Source organism: Bacillus rossius, chromosome 16, assembly GCF_032445375.1.
Source record: "Bacillus rossius redtenbacheri isolate Brsri chromosome 16, Brsri_v3, whole genome shotgun sequence".
In the NCBI taxonomy this organism is placed as follows: Eukaryota; Metazoa; Arthropoda; class Insecta; order Phasmatodea; family Bacillidae; genus Bacillus; species Bacillus rossius.
This window is the reverse complement of record NC_086343.1, coordinates 6,419,049-6,445,490: the sequence shown is the minus strand read 5'-3', so window position 1 is coordinate 6,445,490 and position 26,442 is coordinate 6,419,049. Positions and strand designations below refer to the sequence as shown.

The following is a 26,442-nucleotide window of genomic DNA, read 5'->3' as shown; positions in this document are numbered from 1 at the left end:
AGCACTATTTTACACCTTAAAATCCAAATTTTCCCGGGGGATGACCCCCCGACCCCCCGAATTAATATGGGGGGGGGGGCATGCTTCTTAACACCCCCCCATACACAAATCCTGGCTATGCCACTGCCTGGCCCGCTCTCTGCATCGGGTAGCTCGACACTTACAAGACGCTAGTAGAATAGGGGCTTTCAGACCCATTCTGCAGTGGCACGGAAAGGGAGATGGATCTCCCAGAACATTTCAATATCGTTTCTGCTGCTTACCACGATGCACAAGAATGGAACAAACTGCAACTAATGAGTTTGCGTATACTATGTTATTGCTCATTTACGACCATTAGTTTATAATTGGAAACTTAGAAGTGGTTTATTAAAACTAAAGGGTCATCATTACAAATCCAGGATTCAGGATGAGATTTGGATTACTCAGTGGAGGACTGGAAGTAAAAAAAAAAAAAACCAAGTTTTATAATTACCTACAGTCTGTTACACATTTGTGGGAATGCGAGATGTTTGCGAAGTGTATAAACCTTGTGGTGTAAAAACTACAATTAACAAAATTATTGCTGATTTTAAAATGTTCTATATAAGAAATTATTTAATATTAAGATGCTATGTAGAACTTGTTCATAAGATGAATTTAATTGTACATGTAGATGCAATCTAGTTTTTCTTAAAATTTAAATATCACAAGGCTTAGTGACCCTAAAAACTATCGCATATAGGACAGATTTTCAAAACTGTTTGATGTTAGAGAGGTAAGGCAATCGAGATCATGCCATTCAAAAGTGTAGAACATGGAAATTTCCAACACAACAAAACTTAAAAAACAATGGAATACATACATTCATTACAACTCTCTTGAAAAAAAAAAAGTAAATTGGTATTGCTATAAAATTTAATAGGTAAAAGTAACATCTACTAACAATATTATGACAAATCTTATCACTTTTCACAAGCAACAGAAAAATTTTACAAATTGTTTATACATAATTATTTTTCCCCAGAAATTTTACATATCTTTAAAAAAAAAAGTATCCAACTCATCATAAAATATGACATACATATTCAAATTGCGCTTTGATATGAGTTTTTGGCTTCCTTGAGAAAGCTATGTTATGATGGTTACAGTCAGGGGCGCAACAACTAAATTTCCAAAGGGGGGGCAATATACCTTTTTATAAAGAATCATCGATCCCCCCTATTAAGTGGGGGGTCCTCCCCCGGGAAAATTTGTATTTTAAGGTGGAAAATGGTGTTATTTAAGCAGTTTAATTATCTAAAAATTGATTACACAGCACTTTCTTTGCCCCCGTTTGCCCCCACTTCAAGGTTCCAGAGAGGGGGCATAATACACTTGCCCCCCCCCCCCCCCCCTGTTGTTGCACCCCTGGTTACAATCATGATTACCATAACATTGATACAGTTTACATATTAATGCTCAATATTATGTACCAGTTCCTTAAACATTTTTAGGGAAGTTTATAGCAAAATATACCTTCACCAGGGTACCTGTCAACATAAGCAATGAATAAGGACAAGAAAATTTCGTGGTTCGACGACATCAGCTGATGTCCAAATGCCAAGTGAAAAGCACTCTCTCTGGAACTCATTTTTGATAGGCATTAAATCATCTCTGTGAGTGCCGTGGTAAGAATTTAATTTTGGGGTTGGTCTTCTCCAATGGTAGCACGACTTTCAACTATGACTATTGTTTGATTCCATTTTCGGCTTCCGTATTCAGAAAACTAAAATTCAAACTTTTGCAGCCTTTAAAACATCTTATTATCAGCAATTAATGTGGTCATACATTGTATGACGTATATAATAGTACACAGAGCACGATTATTTCACACAATTCTGTAATGTTTCACATTCATACAATTTATTTTTCACTAAAATAAGGTTACATACTGAAACTTTTCTAAATAAAAAAAAACTGTGTGCTGTATGCAATGGGCTTTTATTATTATTATTAATATTTAGGGGAGGAGAGTAAGTCATCTCTTATTTTGTGGTACAGCCTAGAAGCAGCACAAACATACATTTTGACAGAGATGGAATGAGAATGCATGTTACGACCAAGCCTTAACAAAACATGTTAGGATCCAGTTTTCAGTGCTGTCATGATTTGTAGATCTTAAATAAAAAAAAAAAAATTTGAATACAAAAACGCTGTTGACCCTTGTCCCGCTTATGACTAATATCACAAATATTTTACCATACACCTCTGATTTTTGCGGTTCGTGCTGAATCAAAGAACAAGTCTCGAAAATTTCCCCGGTCCCTAGCCAGTGCGAGACGCTGCGATCGGAGCGGACTAGAGGCAGTAGCCGGGTCCGTTGGGAGGCTGCGCGCCCACGCCCCTCCTCTTCATGCGGCAGTAGTGCTCTTCCAGACGACGGGCCGCTCCCTCCTCCGAGTCGGCGTCAGCGCTGGACCACAGCTTCTCTGCCGTGGCCGAGGCCCTGGGCCAGACCCGGGACACCGCGTTGCTCTCGTCCACCACCTCCCCCCACATGCACGCCTCGCCGCCCATCACCAGCCGCTTCTGGGCCTCGGTCCCGTTGAAGCTGGTCGGCTCGCACTCGTAGAACTTCCTCCAGTCGCCGCCCGACAGAAGGTGGTCCAGGTACCAGCAGGTGGACAGAAGAGCTGGGTGTCCGGCCGCCGTCACCTGCCCCGGCGAGCAGACACACGGCACAGTCCCGACCGAACCCCTGAAGAGACCAGGGGGTATCATTTTCATCCTTTGCCATCGATTGTTAGCTGCATGGCCGTCGCAAGGATATATTTTTTGGGAGGGACTACAATTGATTTAGTTGTTGAGGAATGTCCATCCCCTGGGGGAAAAAAAAAAAAAAAAAACCGGGGGGCCCGGGGGTCCTCCCCTGGGAAAATTCGGGGTTTGAAGGTGCAAAAAGGTGGTTTTAAGGCATTTTTCTTTCCTAAATATTCTAATTATAGTTGGTTGCAATAGGTATATTATTAATTTTTTACAAAAAAATATTTTCAGAGAACAAATTTGTAAAAACACAGTGCTCACATTACCACGATCGGACTAAATGCACCATGTGCAACATATGGGTTGTATCACAGAAATCATATTTTTAATATAACTACGAAACTAAATATATTATTGGAGGGGACGAAATTGAAGACTTTTATTATTGGGGGTGACGTGTCCCCCCCTTCCACCCCCCCCCCAGGTTGCGACGCCCATGGTTAGCTGCATCAAGCTCTCTCTCTCTCTCTCTCTATATATATATATATATATATATATATATATATATATATATATGTGTGTGTGTATGTATGTGTGTATATATATGTGTGTATATATATACATATATATATATACACACATATATATACACACATACATACATACACACACACACACACACACACACACACACACACACACACACACATATATATATATATATATATATATATATATATATATAGAGAGAGAGAGAGAGAGAGAGAGAGAGAGAGAGAGAGAGAGAGAGAGAGATTTATATCACATAAATCCCGATAAGACTGCATAGGCCCTTATAATATAGTAGTTTTACTTTTAAAATAAAGTGAAATGAAATAAAAGTTTAATTTTTAAAATTAAGCTGTGCTAACCATAGCCTGCAACATCAAAGACACAATGCTACTTATCACACCTGGTAAATATTCAAGTCTGCAAATAATTTCTAAAACAAATACAACAGCCTTGATCATAATCATAGTCATAAATTAGTGTGGGTATAAAACTTTCTTTTTTTTTTTCCAAAACAAGCAAAATTTTGATACTCGTATTGAAGCCACGTCTGTGAAAAAGTTGATGTTCCTAATGTGGCTCGCTGCGGCCATCTTCAACGGCAATTGAAAATTCATTATAATTTCTTGGACATAAACGCCATAACAGTTTTGCACTGTGTTTGTCATGGAAAAAAATATTCAAGACTGCAAAATGAGAAGTAAATATGAAAACATAAACCCACAGGGAACGAGCCTAAATCGGCTGATGTCGAACAGATGAACCCAGCGGATGTACCTGAACCAGTGGCGGATTTACAAATTATCAAGGTATAGGCTGTTAAGTTTTTTCCGCTCTTGCCTCTACAATTTTCATGTCCTAGATTATTTTCACAATCCAACAATTTCGTTGAAATTGCACTTAAAATAATTTTTGGGTATATTTTTGAGCTAATTAAAGCTCAATCATGTACGATTAATAAGGCGGGGTAATGCATGCTACTTACACAATAATGTACATTTGGTAAACGTGAAAGAATAATATTTATTGCGCTTACAGTTAAAAATAATCAACTCAGTCAAGTTATAAAAGTCCGTTAAAATACCTTTTTGCGCGATTTTTTGTTGGTAAAATCATCGATGATATCGTCGTAAGTAATCTTGTTCATTATATACAAACCATCCAGTTCGCATACTCCAACCAGCAGTAGGACTGGCATGTATGGGTTGATAGTGGGAAGAGAGAAATGCATTTTCTATAATTTCGCTCTTTTCACTCATTCAAAGTGTGGGCAGAGGGCACAGAGGCAGATTACAGGTTGGGGGGGAAGGGGGGGGGAGGGGGCGAACTAGCCGTTTTACTCCAGAATATGCAAGTCTGCTACACAGATTCATGGAACGTACAATGACAAAGGAGAGGGAAAAGTCATCGTAAAATTTGTTGCAGATTTCTATCTGTAAAACCGTCATGCAGTTTCATTTCTATGAGGAAGCAAAAAAAAAAAAAAAAAAATTCGAACTCCAAATTTGCCGCCCCAATAATCTGCTGCCCTAGGCCTCAGCCTGCTGGTAAATCCGCCACTGACCTGAACAGGTACCGGGTCAACATAGAGCATAAATGTCCGGGTACGAATCTTAACCAAGTTATACTGCCAAACAGTATTCTGTAGTGATACCATTGTTTTCATGTAAATGTAAAAAAAAAATTTACAAAAAATATTCGTCATTTTAATGAAAAAACGGAAATCTCAAATATACATTTTAAATTTATACTGTATTTTGTTGATTCCGCAAGGGGAATTCCTGAGCTTCATAGCACTGGTGGTCAAACGATTTAACTTATACAAATGCATAATTTGTGTTGGTATGAAAAATTTAGATATCAACTTTTTTTAAAAACCATCCCCCACTTGTTGATTCGTGAAAGGTTTATTTGAAAATATCCAACCCCGAATCAATACCAGTTGACAGCAAAATGAAAAATAAGTAACGACACAACTAATGGTTAGTTGATGATAAAAAAAAAACTAAGTAGTAGGGTTTTTAATTCACGCAGTTGTGGCAATAATAATATTTTTTACCCGTGAATTTTTTTTGTTCCATTTCAAAAAAAAAAATGACAGTGCATGATGTTACAATAGTTTACGTACAGGCTGCAATCTGCCCTCGGAACCGGACGCGCTCACCTTCTCCAGGTGCTCTTCCTGGTCGCCGGTCCAGATGTGGACCACGGTTCTGTCCGGGATGACCACGCCGTTGTCGAACACCTCCTGCCAGACTATGGACCTGGCCCCCAGGCCGCTGGTGATGTTCACCACCCGCTGCATGTAGTACTGCTCCAGCTCCGAGTAGTTGCCGATGCCGTTCGAGCTCATGAAGTCGGTGATGTTCGGGTTGCTCTGCCTGCAGACACATCCGGAATAAAGAAAAAAAAAAGGGGGGGTTGTCCGTAAAGTCGGTTTGCGGACGATAATTTTACGTGATAACATAATATTGATGAAAATATTGCATACTTTTTTAATTTTCAAATATTATTTGCAGTTTTTTTTTGCAAAATTTAATTTTTAAATAATTTGTTTGAATATAATCATGAACAATTAGTTAAAAAAGCCCGCCTTTAACCTCTTTGATATCATAGAAAGATTTTCTCGTACGGCGGTTGGCACGGTTCTTGTTGCACGCTCGGGCTCAGGCGGAACGTGACCAATTTTTCGTGCGTGCCAGCCGGCGTTCATCGATTTATAAGACGTTATCAGGTCAAAAAAATAAAACAGTAAACAGGATGAATTTAGGGTAAAATTATAGCAGGAACGAAAAAAAAATTCTGAGAAACAGTACTTCTAGGCCATGTTCAAAAATACATGTATGAAGTACTTACAATTACTGATGAAAAAACCTTATTGAAAAAAAAACCCTTCGAATATGGTTTTTCATAGTTCATTACAGATGGTATCAAATTGTTGGAGTCTGTCAACAACTACACAAAATCAAACTTAAACTTAGCTTGTTCCAAGTGATGACATATTAGTGACAACAGGTTGTTAAATATTTTAAAAAAATTCTTGAAAGTGTTTTCAATTAAACCTAACTTCTACTGTGCTGTTACGTTTTCATCAAGCAACAAAAAGATGATCTTCAATTTTGTTGCGCAGTAAAATGTCATTCCTGTTTCCATGACATGAGTACATTTTGTCCCTGAACCCAAGTGTGCTTGTGGTAAGTATGAAAAGGCAGATGATTTTTCACCTTCCCTTTCACTCACACCAATACACCACTATTCAGAGAGGCTACCTTAATATCAGGGAGATGCAAGGGGTGAGGGAGTTTGAGGGTATATAATTACTCACACCGAAATCCTTAGAAATCCTAAAAAACATATCATCATCCCCACCAACAAAGGAAAGAATTTGAAATCAAAGAACAGGCAAAGAGGTTATATCCCCCAATTCCTAAAATGAAATTCTGTGTAAGCTCTTGCTTAAGACATAAAGTTTACTAGGAGCTACGGAGGTCGAATTGTCGGATCACATGCCTCCCACTACGGCAACCCGTTTGAGATTTTTCGAAATTGTAAAATGTGGCGGATGTTGTCACATTGAGTTTTTTTTTAGGGTGCTAAAATTTCTCCCGCTTTTCTCCAAAACATTCCAATCGTGTTGTTGCTCCAGCTCACTGATTCACCCTTCCTCCATTTATAATGATCTCGATTATTATTAGATAGTAAAACTCTGTAAATACAGCAGTTTCATCGCGTAGCAACTGGTGGAGTTCCTTCACAAGCTTCGAGTTAATAAGGTTTTCTGGTCCAAATTCGAATCTTGCATTTTTCCAGAGAAGACTGGTCAAGTACCTTCTGTTGAGGTGCTCACTGAGAGAAAGGTTTGTTTGACTCAACAAAATATTTGTTTATATATGGTGAAATAAATATATTTTGTTAATTCAAACAAATATTTTGTAGTAGGAATGATTCTGTTGACCCAAAAAAAATGATTTTGTCAACTCAAATGTATACTTGGTTAGGCGTGACGAATTATTTTTGTTACCTACCGAGTTTGGTTAAACTAACAAAATATTTTGTCCCGCCAAGTAAAAATTTGTTTCGCCATATGCAAACAAATATTTTGTTGATTCAAACAAGCCTTTTTCTCAGTGGCGGAACTCCGTTCAGGCTTACCAGCAGTCGAAGCTGACCTCGTCCCCACCGAGGTGCAGGTAGTCATCGGGGAACAGGGTGACCACTTCCTTGAACAGCGTGCGGACGAACTTGTACGTGGAGTTGAGGATCGGGTTTATCGGGCCGTACGTCCCGTCTGGCTCATCGTCCTTGTAGCACGACGTCAAGAGCTCGGGCTGGCCTTGGCCCCAGGAAAGGGTGTGGCCTGGGATTCCCAAAAAAACGAAACACTGTAATCTAAATTTAATACAATTTTTTTGAATTTATATATTAAATCTAACAATTGAAGTGAAACATCTTTGGGCACGATAGGAGTAAAATTTCAAAGGCTGAATTTTAAACGCAAAGTTTTTCGTGAATCATTGCTGTGAAACATTTCTGATGCAAAAGAAAAGAACATAAAAGAGATATAAAGATATCATAATGCTATATACGTTGCTGGGATTGTTTTTGTTCTCCTCTTTGTGCGATGATTTGTCCCTCACCCAAAAAAAAAAAAAAAATGAACCGAGAGAGATGGATGAACGAAAGAATAAGGCAGAGAGTGTGCACATGGGCTTGTTTCAGAAAATAGATATAGGTACCTTGAGTTTTATATTTGCTACCAGCGCGCTCGCGTTCCTCCTTGCACAACCACCAGCGTAGAGAGCGCTGTTGAGACAGTCCCTGAATTTCCCCGCATAGATTGCGCTAACTGTTATTTCGTTCAGAGATTTGGCATGTTCCAAATGGCAGAAATGTTTGAAGGAACAGTAACAAGCACAGTTTTTTTTTTCTTTATGATGTGTTGTATTTCAACAGTGAGTAATATTTATTTAGAAAATTACCTTCTTTCTCTTTCTCTCTCTCTGCCGTTTTACCACTTACGATATACTTATGAGTCGAGGTTTGAATTGCAAGAACAGTTTAACTTCTATCACGTGTACTGAGGTACACGGTTCTCATTTTTAGACAATTACCATTGTAGTTTTGCAGTTTTGTCGTGGAAAAAAAAAAATTAAGAATGCTAAATAAGAAATATAAAATGAAATCATAAACCCACGGAGAACATGCATAAATCAAACAGACAATCTGTTCGTGCCCAATGACGGATACAGATGTCAGTTCCCGAAACGTCGCAACTGTTTTGTCGTAGGAAACCTACTATGTTTGTCGGTGCTGTCGTCGTTTTGTTTTCCATAATAATACTTGCTTATTTTCATTGTTGTGTTCGCATGTTTGCTACATTATCCAAGTTTGTCGTCTGTCTGCCTTCACTTTTCTTGTTAAAATTGTATCGTCGTTGTTAGCCCACAGTGTTCGTCTGTGTTGTTAGTTTTTCATGACTAAATTCCTTCCATTGAATTCTTATGCTGTCTAATATTTAAAGTTTGAATGTGTTCATATTTGCTGACGTCGTTATATTGTCCATAATCAGAGGTGCCCACCCCCCTCAAACACTATGACTTACCCCCCCTCCCTCCAACCTAATGATGTGCCTTTCCCCCCCCCCCAGAAATTTTTATGCTATTTTATCAATTATTTATTCAATTATTTTATAATATTATACTTCTTTAGTATTATATTTTATCACACTTTGCATTAATTAAAACTGATTTTCTAATAATAATAATAATAATTTTGGTCATATCAGGTAATATTTCCATCCTGAACCGACAGATGCCAAACTGCTTTTGTTGAGGAAAGTGCGGGGTTGCCAATTTGATTTACAAGATCCCTTTCAATTATCAAAGCACCAGAAACGTATTTTCACTTTAGAAGCTACAATTATGTAAATAATATATATTTTTTTCTCGTCTTTTAACCACCACCCCCCCCCCCCCCCCCCCCCCCGAAATTTTAATGACGCAGTCTGCGTCGTTACCCCCCCCTTGTGGGCACCCCTGCCATAATATTTGTTTGGTTTCATTTGGTCCATCTGTTTGATATAAGCTCATTTAGGCTTATTTTCTGTGGGTTTATGTTTTCATTTTTAATTTTTATTTTGCAATCTTGAACTTTTTCCATGACAAAAAGTGCAAAACTGCAATGATGTATGTCCAAAAAATTGCATTAAATCAAAATTCTCCATTGCATGATTCATTAAAAAAAAATGTATTGTAATGTAGTGTGTATGCCATGCTGAGGCAGTTAATAAAATTCTTCTAAGTCTTTAACCTGAGGATTTAAAATGCATATACGAGTATTAAACAAGGTACTTACGTGTAATTTTCTATACATGCTCAAATAATTTTTTTTTTACTAATATAAGTTTTGAGGTGTCCCCTTAATCCCACAATTTTGAGCGAAAAAAGATGCCTCACACTATATTGTAATACATTAACAATATTTAGATGATTTTTTTTTTTTTAATTTTCACAAGTCAACTTGTATTGATTGTTTATGCACACTGTCAGTTTAATTAATTTTTTATTGGTTAAAATGTAGATTTTAACATTGTCTTTCAGAGAGAATTTAATTTGTATGACGAGAGCAGCCTTTAGTGTTGAATATTTCAGAAAGGAGATGTGTTAAGAAGTACCAATGTTAGAACTGGTATTAGGGTGACAGCTTCAGACGAGAATAATACGTATACATTTTTGAATCCGTGATCTCTGAGACTTTGGGCTCTGTTTCACACGCCGATATAATTAGTGAATTATTTGGTCATTTATTATTAATGGAAATTTACTGTTATTTTGTATCAGCATATATCTTACTTTTGTTTTTGGATCACATAGTTGTGAATTGTGTGGGTGAAACGCTATTGGATGATTTTTAGTAAAGATCTGTTCAGAAAAGTTGAGAGAGAACATAAGATTTTTTTGCATGATAAATTCACAGGAAAAAAAAAAAGCAATGAAACATAGAATGTGAGCCTGAGCCTGTATGGATTCTTACAACATTCACACACCTGGAGAGTCGAATTCCGGTAGGACTCTTATGCCCCTGAGGCGAGCGTACTCCGTGATGTTCTTGATGTCACTCTGGGTGTAGATGAGTTTTGGATGATAAGCACCTTTCTTACTGGAAAACATAACATACCAAAGAGTTATTAGTCACAATAATACGCGAATGAAAATTAATCCTTTAGAAACACAGATGGACTGTTGGAAATCTCACGAACTTTGATAACCTTAAAATTTTTTACAAAGCTTTAACCAAGCTGAAAAAATAATTGTTCCTCCAAATCAGTGAAAATTTGAGTGATATATTACTTACAGTGGACCCCTTTGAAATAACGGAAATCTCAAATATAAATTTTAAATTTACTGTATTTTGTTGATTCCGCCAAGGGGAATTCCTGAGCTTCATAGAACTGGTGGTCAAACGATTTAACTTATACAAATGCATAATTTGTGTTGATATGAAAATTTGATATAAACTATTTAAAAACATCCCACACTTGTTGATTCATGAAAGGTTTATTTAAAAATAGCCAACCTCGAATCAATACCAGTTGACAGCAAATGAAAATAAGTAACGACACAACTAATGGTTAATTGATAATAAAAAAACAACTAAATAGGGTTTTTAATTCATGCATTTGTGGTAATAATAATATTTTTACCCAAAGAATTTGAACATTTGCATTGTTAAGAATCACGACACGTACACACTGAATGGATTTTCTAGGACTGTTAGAGAGTGAATGTTAATGATATTATTAAAGTCCGTACTTCATCTAATGCTTAAAAAATTAATGCATTGTTTACCTCTCAAGCGAATTTAAAATGCACTATTTGTTGCAACATAAGAGTGAAAATAAAAAAAAGGGGCAAATATATTGTTCTGAAGTTAAAAGATCCTAAAAATATTATCTGGAGGACATTGTGTAAAACGGGGAGGGGGGGGGGAGGGGGGGGGGAAGAAATAGTGATCAATGATTATTTTCTTGCTGTACAACTCGGGCACAGAATATTTCATGGCGAAAGCTATGAAGAATGCTGGAAAACTTGGTGGGTTTATTACAGTGGCATAGCCAGGATTTGTGTATGGGGGTGTTAGAAGCATGGCACCCCCGTATTAAAGCAGGTGGTCCGGGGGTCCTCCCCCGGGAAAAAATTGGATTTTAAGGTGTAAAATAGTGCTATTTTAGCAGTTTTCGGTTCTTAAATTCAAACCAAAAATTGTGATGGTAAAAATTTTATTAATTTTAATATGAAATTTGTTTGAGTGATGAACAAGAAATTAATTAAAGATTTGGTGCTAAGGGAAGGGGGGGGGGGGTTGAACCCCTAAACCCCCCCCCTGGCTACGCCCCTGGGTTTATAGAGCACAGAAGCGGTAAAGTTTTGGGCAGAGCTGGTGAAGGCAAAAGCACCGTTAGATGAGTCGATGCCCGAGATCTGACAACGTCACCTCAGCAGGGGGAAGATGTCGCTCTGGTAGGGGAAGCTCTGGTCGTCGACGATGTGCCAGTGGAAGACATTCATCTTGTTCATCTCCATGCCGTCCAGGATGGTCCTGATGGTGGCCGTGGGCAGAAAGTGTCGGGAAGTGTCCAGCAGCAGACCACGGTGGGTGAACCGGGGGAAGTCCATTATTGCGGTGCTGTTCACCCTCAGCTGGAAAAACCATTTGACCAATCAGACTATAAGGCGTACACCACTGTCTGCTTAAAGATGATCAATAATTATAGGGACTGGAAAAATTCGCGTATTCAACGACCTCCAGGATAGACTCCACGATCCCGTGCACACTCGGGCAAACTTCACCTGTTCATTGGCTGCCGACTAGTGAGGCGTCTCAACTGGGAGACTCGTGATTCGATACTGCTTCGACTGAGGGTCTATAATATTGGCCCACAGTCCTCCAGGTTAACAGTGAACCAATGGCAGAAGTTGCATAAAGGTACAACTATTTGCATTTCAGCATATCGCGAAATGAATCCGCGAATTTTTCCGGTCCCTACAAATATTAATGGCAATGATGTCAAGGACTATGATTATGATAATAATGATAGATAATTAATGATAATGAAGACAATGGAGGAGGTGATGAACGATGAAGAAAATGATGACATTGTTGGTGAAAGTGATGAAAAGGTGAGAAAAAAAACGATTGAAGATAATGATGAAAGAAAATGTATAAACAAATGTTTAAATAAGATGATGAACTTGACAACGATGATAATTATGATGTTATGATTACTATGATAATTGTGCATTAAAAATATGTAATAGCATAATGTTTGGATTCCACTTGAATTTCTACAGTGGCACCAAGCAATTGGATGAGACGAGGCTTTGTGTCTGCGGTTACGTCAATTGCCCATTATTCTGAAGCCTCTACTGGACTACCAATTTTCATTTTAATATAAATATATATAAAAAAACATAACTTACGCTTAAAATGTGACAGTATCGTACTAGCATTAACATTCAAGTGCCTCAAATCGCAGATTTACGTGGGGTTATACTTGAGTACCAAGTTACTCGCCGGAAACACAGATGGCGCCAGCTGCAGCGCATGATGGTCGGCTGACGTCTAACTACGACCCGTCAGCGAAGGGAATCCTTCTTTTCACAGGCGAGAGAGCCAAACGCCTGATCGTGCATTTTCGGTTTTTTTTTTTTTTGGTTCATTGTAAATATATATGGCGGTGCTGATAAAATGATACTTATGGTCAATTTGGGTAGGTTAGGTTAGCTACATTATAAATACTTTAAAACATTGTGGACGGTTGATTTGGTTAGGACAGCTACATAAAAGATACGGAAAAAAGGATGAACTTCGGGGAACTTCGGGTTTTGGCTCTCTCATCTGTGAAAAACTGACTTCCCGTCAGCGAAGTGTCACTTTTGACGCGCGCGGTCAGAGATTATGAGTCCCATATAACCTACGCTGGTGACATTGAAGGTTACCAAGGACACTTTTAACCCATAAACGTTCCAGACACGTCGGTTTGTTTAAATTTCCTGTGCCGTGTTATTATTAGAGACCGGAAAAATTCGCAAATTCATTTCGCGATAGTCTGAAATTCATACAAGTATACCTTTAAGCTGCTCTTGCTATTGGCTCACTGTTCGTCTGGGCGACTCTGGGCCAATGAGAAACTCCTCAACCGAAGAAGTGACGAATCTCGGGGGCAAAACCAGTTGAGACGACTCACAAGTCAGCAGCCAACTAACTGGCGTTGTTTGCCCCGAGTGTACAGAGGACCGTGTAGACTAACCTGGAGGTCGTCGAAACCCGCGAATTTTTCAGGTCTCTACCCGTGAACGTTCCAGACACGTGGGGTTGTTTAAATTTCCCGTGCCGTGTCATCGCGCCAGAGCACTGCATGCGTGTTGAAAGTGTCTGCTCGCTGGTCGCTCACCGCCTTGCCGGACTCGTCCCGGTGCAGGATCTGGGAGAACGTCTCGAGGCCCCTGAGGATCCCCCACACTGATTGGCTGGTCAGCAGGCCGCTTCCAGGCAGGTCCGGGCTGTTCACGCGCAGCTCGTCTGCACAACAAGTCCGCCGGCACAACTGTTCCACCGGAGTTCAACAACGAATTATAATGGCTTTGAAAATATATCTATATTAAAAATAAATAAGTGTTTAAAAAAACTAAAAAAACACGCTTTCATAGAAAATCCAACTAAAAAATAGAAAATAAATTTTAATAAATTTAATTTAAAAATAGTGTGAAATAAAAAAAAAGTATTTTATTTAAAAAAAAAACCGTGGGGTGCATGGTGTCAATAGTAATAATTATTTTACTGACAGATATCAGTAGAAGAATTATCATTTTGATAATATCTTAAAAAGCACCCCACGCTTTTTTAAAATAAAATACATAATATATAGAATTACTTTAGACAAAAGTTTTCAACATTATTTAAAAATTTGAAGAAAAAAAATTAACGTTATTTCGATACAGTACATGGTAGGGAACTTTAATTAACTTTCTTATTTTCAACCGCAGGTTTTTTCAACCCCTTGCAGTAATGGTTTGTATTATCAAAAATTGTTTCAGACAAAATATTTATATAAAGATTACAATATTTACAAACAATTTGAACGAGTTTGATATTGTGCCTATGAAGGGAGTTATGATTTTTTTCTTGTCCCCCAACCCTTGTTTTTCAACCCGTTGCAGTTATGATAAGTCGTATCAAAAACATTCAGAAAAAAAAAAAGATTTCAGTATTTCTCCTATTAGTTATAATACTTTCAAATAAATGTGATATTTTTTTCATATTATGGGACTTACAACGATTTTTCTGTTTGTTTAAAAAAAAACATTTTTACCCCTTTGGTCGGATATTGCCCATTAACGAAATACTTAGATAAATATACCGCGATTTATCACTACTAAATTTTATGTATCAGCATGGAAGTGATTTCTGAAAAAAATTTCGGCAGTTATCGTGTCCACAGAATTGTGAAATAAATAAATAAAATTAAATTTTTTGAGTTGACGATGATTTTGGGGTCAATGGATCATGAAACTAAATTCCGGAAGTCACACCACGGTAAGGGGCTACAATTGGTAGTTATTTCTTTGAAATCTGCCTAAAATGCCGGGTATGCAGGCACGCGGATTATTCGGGCGTGTGACTTGGGAAAAGGTGGGGGTGTGTGTTTTGTGAGTGAACAGTAAGGACCGTTCTACAATGGCACGGAAACGTAATAAATGAAAACCAATGAGATAGCATTTCAAAGTAACGAAAAATTATTTTAATTAAATATATATATATATATATATATATATATATATACAGATGCTTCAAAATCACAGAATTTACATATAAAAAACCCAGTAAAGTAAAAATAGAAACATAGATATCCTTAATAATGTTCGCAGGCGTTCGCGGCCATTGTCTGAAGTAAGCTTGGCTTCTGGGTTTGAGCCGCGTCCTCGGCGAATAATACACCGACGGTTTCGGTCGACATTGCAGTCGCCATCATCAGGGAGTAGTTACCTACTGGGGTTCTTACCAGTTTTCCTGCCTTTACACGTAACTGGTGAGAACCTCCTCAGTAGGTAACTGCTCCCTGATGATGGCGACTGCAATGTCGACCGAAACCGTCGGTGAATTATTCCGCCGAGGACACGGCTACAACCCAGAAGCCAAGCTACTCCATAGATATCCTTGTTCTTGAAACAATTTTGACGCGATAACGTCTTGTAAATCGATGAACGCCGGCTGCACGCACGAAAAATTGTCACGTTCCGCCTGAGACGAGCGTGCAAGAACCGGCCAACCACCGTGCGAGAAAATCTTCTGTATTATCAAACACAGGTTAAGGCGGACTTTTTAAAAAGCAGCAATTTAAACAATTTCATTTATTTGTCCAATTTCGTCATTTCAAATTAACAATTTGTCGACATTGATTTGATTTCAGATTTACTTCTATAACTAATTGTTCGTGATTATATTTAAACAAAATTGTTTAAATTAAATTTTGCAAAAAACAACTGTAAATAATATTTGAAAATAAAAAAAGTATGTAATTATTCATGAATGTTTTTTTGTGACGTATTCACGTAAAATTTATCGTCCGTAAACCGACTTTACAGACAACCACCCCTCTCACTTTTTTTTAACGTATTGAGAACACCAGCAAGCCGAGTGCACGGGCTGGTATCATGTGCAGGGGTGGGAAGTCTACTTTTCACAGACGAGAGAGCCAAACGCCCGATCGTGCATCTTCGGGTTATTTTTTTTTCTGTTCATTGTAACTCATGATAACTAATGGTCAATTTGGGTTAGGTTAGCTACATTATAAATACTTTAAAACATTGTGGACGGTTGATTTGGTTTAGGACAAGCTACATTAAAGATACTGTGAGATCATCACGTAAACGGGTTTCCCTAGCCCTGGATATAGCCACCATATTAAAAAAGTTATTTGCTAAGCAACCACAGTTTTTTTTTTTAATGTAGCTATAGGTACTTACCTGATATAACCAACCATCCACAATGTTTTTAAAGTGTTTATAATGTAGCTACTGTATAGAAGTCGCGAGTGGATAGGATTTACTCTACGTTTTTCAGAAGCTTATGATGAGCAGCTTGGGAACTTCACCGCTGCAGTGCGCTGCCGTAACGCCCTGTATCGTCTTAGTTGTTATTTACACGTTAGAGCGCAGTGCTGTCGCCCGCTGTCATTCCCCGCTCCCCTCATCCATCATTCACTGCGGCTCAACGTCGTTCAACGGGAGGGGGAAGGGGTGTTTGAAGAGTTCGACACTTGTCCGCTAGGGACCACCACAAGTCGATGCCCTAGAGATGGTGGCGATTGCGGCGGTGAATTAACCAACTACCTCAAAACCGTATTAGAAATTTTAACCTGGGCTGGCGACTTCTATACAGTATATATATTCAAAGTCTTAATGGACCGCAAAATGTAATGCCACACCGGTTTGTACAATGAGATAGACCGGGGGGAAAGAAAAGAAGCGAGCATGAAGTTGGGGGAACTGCGTCTGTGAGATGAAGGGGACGCACAGTGCTCGTCCATGTGGAGGCTGGGCTCGGAGGCGCAGGCCGCCATCAGTCGGACCTGCAGTTGGCCCAGGGACTGGACCCGGGGCTGGTGCCGCCAGGAGGACCTGCCCGGGGCGCCGCCCCCGGAGGCCACGTGGGCGCGCAGCACCGCCGAGTAGCGCTGCAGCGCCTCTTGCAGCAGCGCGCACGTGTGGCCCGTCACCTGCGCGACAACCAGGGAGCCCCGTCAGCTCGGGCACGCTCGTTCAGGTGCAACACTTCAGGCCGAGTGCCACTAGGCAAACTGGCTTTAGATCAGGTGACTTTATGCCAAGTGACTTTAGAACAGTTGACTTTATATCCAGGTGGCATTATTCAAAATGATTTTAGACCATATGAATAGACCAAGTGACTTTAGACCAAGTGGCATTAAGAAAAATGGCTTTAGATCAGATGACTTTAGGCCAAGTTATATTAGACCCTTTAGGCCCAGTGACTTTAGACCAGACGATTTCAGGCCACGTGGCATTAGGAAAAAATGGCTTTAGATCACATGGCTTTAGGCCAAGTGGCATTAGGCAAACTGGCTTTAGATCAGGTGACTTTAGGCCAATTTATATTAGACCATTTAGGCCCAGTGATTTTAGACCAGAAGACTTTAGGCCACGTGGCATTAGGAAATATGACTTTAGATCAGATGACTTTATGCCAAGTGACTTTAGAACAGTTGACTTTATATCCAGGTGGCATTATTCAAAATGATTTTAGACCATATGAATAGACCAAGTGACTTTAGACCAAGTGGCATTAAGAAAAAATGGCTTTAGATCAGATGACTTTATGCCAAGTGGCATTAGGAAAATGTCTTCAGACCAAGTGGCATTAGGCAAACTGGATTTAGATCAGGTGACTTTAGGCCAAGTTATATTAGACCCTTTAGGCCCAGTGACTTTAGACCAGACGATTTCAGGCCACGTGGCATTAGGAAAAAATGGCTTTTGATCACATGGCTTTAGGCCAAGTGGCATTAGGCAAACTGGCTTTAGATCAGGTGACTTTAGGCCAATTTATATTAGACCATTTAGGCCCAGTGATTTTAGACCAGAAGACTTTAGGCCACGTGGCATTAGGAAATATGACTTTAGATCAGATGACTTCAGGCCAAGTGACTTTAGAACAGTTGATTTTTGATCCAGTGGCTATATTCAATTTGATTTTACACCATATGAGTACTACAGGTGACTTTAGACCAAGTGAATTTATGACAATTCGCTACCGGAGCAGCTACGTCGACTATCGAATTAAATTATATAATGAAATTGCCCTGATTAAAGAGAGAGAAAAGTCTTGAGAAAATACTAAACATCGGCTTAAGACCCGATTTTCGAAAAGTAATTTTATTAAAATATTGTCCATCTCTAGAGACCGGAAAAATTCGCGGATTCAATTCGTGATAGGCTAAAATTCAAACATGTGAACAATTCTGCTGGTTCTGCTATTGGCTCGCAAGTTAACTGGATCTCTCTGGGCAAATGACAGACTATTGACCAAGAAGCCTCGAATCACAAGCTACCCAGTGGAGACGCCTCACAAGTTAGCACCCAATGAACACGCGTGTTTGCTTGAGAAATGCAGAGGATAATGGAGGCTATCCTAGAGGTCATTGAATCCGCGAATTTTTCCGGTCTCTACCCATCTCGTTAAAGTTTCCCCGTGTGTGTTTATGAACTTTTGTTCTCGCCATCCGCCACAGATGGCAGCACCGTGGTTACACATTTCCGTTCCATTCACGAAATCACTCCCACCAAATGCCGCATATCGAGAGCAAAAATGTTTACACATAAAAAAAAAAATCTGAATGTGCACGAATGCAGATTATTTGGGCTGTGAAGGTTGGTAATGGCCCGGGTCGACGGATGCGGGACTTCTCTGTTTCGTCTGCGTCAGGGAGGGTGACGCAGTCGGACGGCTTGTCACAGGGAAGCCTAAGATGTCCATCAAGTTCTGTCCCTGCCCGAACACGCTCCGAATATTCACCTTCGGCCAACCTCGGGTTTATTTATATATATTTATAGTTCTCTGTTTATTTTAATGTAGCTATACTTAGGGACCGGAAAAATTCGCGGGTTCAATAACCTGCAGGATCAACTCCATAGTTATACGTACACTCGGTCAAATGTCACCCACTCATTGGCTGCTGTCTTGTGAGACGTCCCAACGTAGCAGCCTGTGATTCGATAAAGCTTTGGTTTGGTGTTTCTAATTGGCCCAGAGTCATCCAGGTGAGTTGCGAGCCAATAGCAGAGGCAGGACTGAGGTATAACTATTTGTATTTTAGCCTATCGCGAAATGAATTCGCGAATTTTTCCGGTCTCTAGCTATACTAACCTAACTAACCGTCCATAGTGTTTTAAAGTGTTTTAATGTAGCTAACCTTACCGACCACTTTTAATATTTGAATTAATTTTTCCTGCGCAAAAATAAAACAAATTCCGAAGTTGGCCGAAGGTGAATTGTTCGGGTGTAATCGGGAATGGCAGAACTTTATGTGCATCTTAGGTCTCCCCTTGTCACATCGCTCCGTCGACGCTGACGCGGTGTCCGCGTCCGCACTGCTACCAACAGTCGCGGCGCGAAGGAAAACTGCCGACACACGCGCACCACGCAAAGTGCTTCGTCCACCGGACAAAGTTTAACCGTGCGTGTAAGTATACAGTAGGGTATACAGCAGGGGCGTAGGAACAGGGGGGGGACAGGGGGGACGTGTCCCCCTGAACTTTTTGGGTGGAGGGGACTGTAAACCCCCCCCCCCCAACTTTCTAGACCGTGATATTATTATTTTATAATATTATTCTGCCCAACTTTATTTGTAATTTCTTCACTCTCAAATTTTATCTTAAGGAAACAATAATAATTTTAACATCGATGTATCCAATGGTTAGAAACAATAACTGCTTAAAAAGCGCTATTTTGCACTTTTAAAATCAAAATTTTCCGGTGGAGGACCCCGGACCCCCCGTCTTAGTAAGAGGGGAATGGGTTTACGTGTCATCAAAATCATTATTTGTCCCCCCCAACTTTATGAACACAGCTACGCCAATGGTATACAGGTAGAAACGTTACACATTTAATTTATTTCAACCATCAGGTCTTGTCACGGGGTGCGTTTGAAATACTTCCAAAATTTTAATTTGCAGTACCGAATCTTGAGAGCACATACTTAACATATTTCTGTACGTCGGAGGCATGAGACAATGTGTTTTGGAAAACAATGTGTTTTGTTTCGTCTTTTCGTTTTGTCGTGTTTTTGTCTCGTTTCAACTGTTGTGCTGAATTTTTTTGGGTTCAATATTTTTGTGCTGTCATCATTTGTGGGGTTTTTTCGTTCTCTTAGTCCATTTTTTTTTGTTTTTCTTTCTTTGTTGATATAAAATTATGAGCCAATTTTTCGTAAGAAATACTCAATATTATCTCCAAAAAACGTATTTCATATATGCAAAAATAACCATAGCCACGTGAAATACAAAGCTACAATATATTTCTTGTAGTATTACAAACTATTTCTTGACAACTGGTGTCCAAAGAAATCTTTTGCAAAAGTACATAGTTTTTTTCTTCTTCTGTGGGGTCGCGATACTTGCAATCGGACACAGGCTAACATTAGAAGAATCAGATAGTACATAAATACTTAACGTCCACAATAAGCTTATCTTTGGCGAGATAAACGTTTCTGTGAAAAGCACTTCTTATCAGTTTTCTCTTTCTGATTTTATCAGTCAGTGCCTTTCATATAGGTACCTTTTAAGATAAAATTAAAAACAATCAAAATAACGTTGCTGCATCTACTGCTATAAATCCAATTATAATGAAGCCCGCACACATATTCGCAAGAAAACAAATTTCTTTGAACGGCGCGACTGTAACCAACATGACAGCCAGGGCGTCAAACACGAGAATGCCACAATTCCCGTAGTGACTTACCCACGCTTGCCAACATTGTCAATGCTCATGCTTACAGCCCAGTCCGAAGTTAACAAGGTTCATACGAACAATCATACATTCTTCGAAATGTCCATTATTTGCAATGTCACAAATAACACTTAATTAGGTTTAGTTAATTACTATTTTTTTGTCATAGGACGTGCTAGGTACCTACATAGTATAAATGTTTTATTGTTTTCTGAAAAAAAAAACCCCCGTAGTAATCTCAACATGTTTGAAAATTTATATTTACATCCATACTTTTTTTTTTTTTAACTAAGCAAATATTTAGTCTGATTTTCTAACGGAGTTGGTTTTACTTTCTCAACTATATACTGCAAAATAAATATATTAGCCTTTGATCTACTTAATTAAATTGAAAATAAATATTTCCAATACAAGTGTAGATAGGCCCTGGGCATGCTGGGAACAGTACTTAGGGGAGGAAGCAGTTTATTAAAAGAATAGGAACGAAGAAATGCGGAAAGGGGTAAACATGCTATTGTTTTAAGAACGATACGGGATTGGAATGTGTTACATGAGGAGTGTGTATTGGCTAGTAGTGTGGCTCATTTCTGGAGAAGAGTGAGAGGACAGTAGGGGTAATGCTTACCGCAGTTTTTTTTTTTACCCATTCGTAGCAATAATAATAATAATAATAATAATAATAATAATAATAATAAACAGCCCGTCGCTTCCGTCAGACATCCGTCTGCCGCTCACGCGACATGCCGCCAATGGGCTGGCCCGAAAAATTCTATCAGTCCGTTGTGATAGTCAGAATCAGGGGCGTAATCAGGGGGGGGGGGGGGTTAGGGATAACCCCCCCCCCCTCTAGCACCAAATCTATAATTAATTTCTTATTCATCACTCAAACAAATTTCATATTAAAATTAATACAATTTTTACCATTACAATATCTAAATTTAAGTACCGAAAACTGCTAAAATAGCACTATTTTACACCTTAAAATCCAAATTTTCCCGGGGGGGGGGGGGGTGGGGATCACCGGACCCCCCGCTTTAATACGGGGGGGGGGGGGGGACCATGCTTCTTAACACCCCCCATACACAAATCCTGGCTACGCCACTGGTCACAATAGTGTAATAATTTGGAAACACTAAATTGTAACACTATTAGCATTATTATTACTCAATATTAGCACTCAATCATGATTTTTTTTTTAAATATATAAAATCATAAACTGATTGTTAACTTAAAATGAAACTATTATTAAATGAGCAATCGGATCTTCAGTGGCGGAGATTAAATTTGATAAGGATAATGACAGAGGTCGCAAAAGGTCACGTGCAGGTGAAACTGAAACACTTGTGAAATGCTAATGACTCGCTAGCTCGATGATTGCAAAATGCAACTCACTGCTATTAAATTTACTAAGTTAGCTCACTGGCTAAATAGACCAAAGCCAACAAAACAAAGAATAAAAACCTAATATCGTCTGAAAGTCACTTACTCAAACAATGCAAAATTCGTATACTTACAATGCTTTAAAACTACTTATTAACATTTCTATGAAAGTGGTTGGAAAAATTAATATAGGTATGTATATATACACACACGGTAAAATTCTGAGTACCTAGGTCTACAAAATACAATGTCAAAATATATGTTCGTTACAGTACCTGAAGTTCTGAAAACAAAATTGACTTTAGACTCGAAAAATTTAGGCAAATATTAATCAATTAACTGACAAAAGTGTTAACAAAAAATACATTATTAATGTTTAGTGAAAAATAGAAATTTAATGTAAAACCAAATTATTAAAACTATATCGAAAATTAAGAGTGGCGTGATGCGTTTTTGCACGGGATACAGGAAATGCTGTAAACAGCACTTTTTTTTAAAAAAAAAAATACTGCCGCTTGGCGACAGTATTTTGGAGATACCAGGCAGAAAGGCCAGAGAAAACTATATGTAAAAATATATTTTAAATAAAAATTATCTTTAATTATTCTAAAATAATAACTTAAATATAAAAATAATAATTTTAAAAGTGCCATAAATTATCTAAAAGTGGCACACCGTCCGTCAAAAACTCGGTAAGCTCTAACTTGACGCAGGGACGGATGGATTATTTATATTTGATTATATCTATGGTTTTGGCCGCTGCAGTCTATTGTTACAGCACACATGCCTTGTGGTGTTTGTGTAGGTCGTTCAGATGTTTTATATAATGACATTCCTGTTCTTATTTTAATCATGACTCTGAATTTTTTCGAGCAAATTCTACAACAATACGTATATAAATAGCAAACAAAATATATATAAACATCCGAGACAAAAACATGGATTGTTGTCAGCACTTATTTGGGAAAATATTCTGACGGTAGGATGAAGTCAAGTTAAAAATCGCTTGGCTAGATGCGTGGCGTTGACGGACGGAAGCGACAGGGTATTGTAATTCCGCCCGCCTCGTCAGGGGTGTATGTGTGCTAGCGAGGCGGGATGATAAGCGCGACGCTCGCTGGTGCTTCTAGCGCGGTGTCTCCTCTGGACTGGCGCGCAGTCTTCTAGTCGTGCACAGGACAACTGTGAGATCTGAGCGGTGACCGTAACATTAGATGGCTGAGAAATTATGACAAAGGGGTCACGCAAGTCCCTTAAGTGCTTTCAAGAATCAGTACCGGTTTTTTTTACACCTAAAAATTACTTTAAAAACATGCGTTTTAGCCATTTTAACTCTTCTAAAACTACAGTTAAAAAAACTTAATTCGAAATCAAAAGTACTTTTCGGCCCTCGGCGAACTCTTAAAGTGCTTTTCGTAAGCAGACCCCGCTCGGATATCTTGAGTAGTTATCAATTCGCGTTGTTTTTTTTTTTTTCTGAAGCTCTGCACTCCGTGTGTGTGCCCGGGTAGGCGGGGGGCCTTAACAATGTGGTTATAACCCCTCCCCTCGAAGTTGGCGCGGCGCGTTGATTGCACGTACATACCTTGAACGTGAACACGGACGGCCTGACGACCAGGTAGCCGTCGTAGTAGACCTGTCGGCTGGGCTTGGGCCACACCTCGCCCTTCGTGGCGGCGACCTGGGGCCCGAACTCCGTGGAGGCGGACGCCCCCAGCCGCGCGCAAGACAGCAGGAGCAGCCAGCCGGCTAGAGAAGCTCCGACACCGCGCGCCATCTCTTATCGACTAGCGTAAGCGAGACGGGACCACGCCGCCGCCGGCCGGCCCGAGCGCGCATCTGCGCATGCGCACACAGCAGCTGGGATCCCGGAGCAGAGTGACGTCACCGGGCGACACGCCACCGGCAGTGCTGCCAACCTCGTCCCGCGAGAGAACAACGTACCTCAACGTCAGGCAAGTTGCCCGGAGACGCGTTATTCGAATGAAGAGCGTCGTTTCGTTTTCAAAAATTATTATTATTTTTTTAATGAGAGAGATTACATATGGCGGCGAAGCCAAGAATTACAACAATATATACATGCCAAAAAACCATTTACACACACTCTCCTGCCAGACGGTCATTGTCTCTTCTTGCACTCCATGACACGAATAAAATACAAAATACAATATAGCATACATGAAAAACAATACACGACAAAATAGACATAGTAGCATGGGGAAAATAAGTCCGAAAAATCCACGAAATGAAAAGCATCGATTCTGCCCACGCCTGCATGATACATGGTAATTGGGTGAAGCAGGTTTTTTTTTCCTCCCCTTCAGCTATATTGCTGCGTCATATTTGTTAGATGCCCAAAACATTGTCTGAAGTGAAGTGCTTGTATTGCGGAAACAGTTTTAAATGACTTTTTTTTTTTTAAATTATGGAAGGACTGTGTAACGACGGAGAATCGAATTCCTACTTTACCAACCATCACCATACGGGGTCAAGTACAATTATCGCAATGTTTTAAGCGGAACAATACAGCGATGGCGACTTCAAATACGTCACAGAATGCCTTGTCCTGAAAATACCTAACTTCATGAAAGTACTCATGAGTAATTTCGAAAGAAATTTATCGTAATCATTAATGTATAGAATGTTATCGAAATTTTTCTTTAAATACATAGTGTTGATTTGTCACATTGAATAAAAAAATTTAAAATTTTGAAAATAATCAGTATGTATTTTTATTATAAATAAGTATTTCAAACTAACTTAAAAAAAAAAAAAAAAGAAACTCAACAGAAAATTAAAAAGATAATCAGTGAAACTGTGAAACGATTGGAAAGTACATAACCTGAATGGAAATAAAGAAAATCTTATCTTGAAAGGAAATAAAGAAAATTTTATCTTGAAAGGAAATATCTTGAAACGTCCCACTCTTTTTCGGTAAAGAAAAAAAAAACTTTTGGCACAGCGTATAGGCGTAGGTAGATTTCGAAGGACCTATTTCTTCTAAAATATATTTTGGTAATTTCTGTAAACTCCTGGAACATTTTAAGAACTTAATGACATCCTATATGTTCGCTAATATTCAAAAAATATCGATTTAAAATTGTTTTAATGATCCACGCAGCGAAAATATTTTGAATGTTTTAATTCGATGTTGTGACTACGAAGGGAGTTATTATTTTGTCTTCCAACCCTTGATTATTCCTTGTGTCTATGCAAATTTTACCTGGGCCCAACTTACCTAGTTTTAGTCTAGAGTTAAGAGTGAGGGGAGTTAGTCATGGCGCCAATCGCTGCCATGGCTGGCCAATCACCTCCTAGCACACGATGCATGCTACCCTTCCTGCGTGGCTAATGCCCTGTATGTGTAGAGCGTATAGGCTTCGGCCTGAGACACACTTAGTCTCCTCCCTAACCCGGACCCCTCCCAAATACACTTAGTTTTTAGTTAGGTTAGGAAAATAAATAATTCACGAAAACGTTGGATTAAAATACGGCTTTGAAATTTTACTCCCATCGAGCCCAAAGAAGTTTCACTTCAAAAATCAACTAACCGTTTAACTAGTAACCTGTTTCGTGTATTTTAATAAACAAATTATATATAAAAAATTATCTAGAATTATTCGATACGATACCTGCCTAAAAAAAAAAAACTCTAATGGAAAAATGTATCGATTGAAAAGTATCGAGTATAAAAGTAACGGTATCGAAAGAAAACTGTTCTATAACAAATAGTAGCGCTACTTTCCTCGTGTACCTAAGTGTATACCATAAAGAATTTACGGACATCAACGTTGAGACATTGACTAAGGTAAGTGTCCGAATTCGAACACACGCAGTTGTACACTTGCGACCTTGCGTACTTCACTCGCCCTTGTGACGTACTTGACGAATCCGGATGGGAATGCGACATTAGCCACCTGCTCATCCTCAAAAGAGTCCAATTTTTTTTTTCCCGCTACAAGACACTCTGAAATTATATCACGAATATAATTACGAGAATATAAGCTGGAAGGTAACCCATTCACTTAAAAAAAATAATTGTTATCTGTAAATATATTGTCCTTGGTCTTGCCATCGACGAAAACGTTCTAAAGATTCAAATCCACGACTTTGGTGTGAACCACCTTCACCACTCATCGAACGAAAAAAAAAAAAAAAAAAAAATGGGACGATAAGATTATCGTTCGAGTGTTGTGTTTTCCCGACCGTGATCCCCCCCTCCCCCGTCGCATTTCGGAATCTCCCTGAATCCTCTCAAGAACTCCC

The 26,442-nt window shown here is 39.0% G+C and overlaps 1 protein-coding gene across 2 annotated transcripts; it reads right to left on the bottom strand.

The window, feature by feature from the left end:
• Window positions 1–879: 879 nt before the first annotated feature.
• On the bottom strand, window positions 880–24,026 carry LOC134540478 (beta-hexosaminidase subunit beta-like). 2 transcript variants are annotated; one of them, XM_063383259.1, is made up of 8 exons: window positions 23,762–24,026; window positions 16,849–17,050; window positions 13,727–13,854; window positions 11,767–11,972; window positions 10,319–10,431; window positions 7,426–7,630; window positions 5,438–5,654; window positions 880–2,676 (listed from the first exon to the last, which is right to left on the bottom strand). In XM_063383259.1, exons 1-8 carry the CDS (start codon window positions 23,951–23,953, stop codon window positions 2,320–2,322), a joined length of 1,620 nt encoding a protein of 539 aa, XP_063239329.1. In that variant the 5' UTR covers window positions 23,954–24,026; the 3' UTR covers window positions 880–2,319. The 2 variants fall into 2 exon arrangements, with proteins under 2 accessions (XP_063239329.1, XP_063239330.1); XM_063383260.1 differs by having other exon boundaries at window positions 880–2,719; window positions 23,762–24,002.
• Window positions 24,027–26,442: the final 2,416 nt, after the last annotated feature.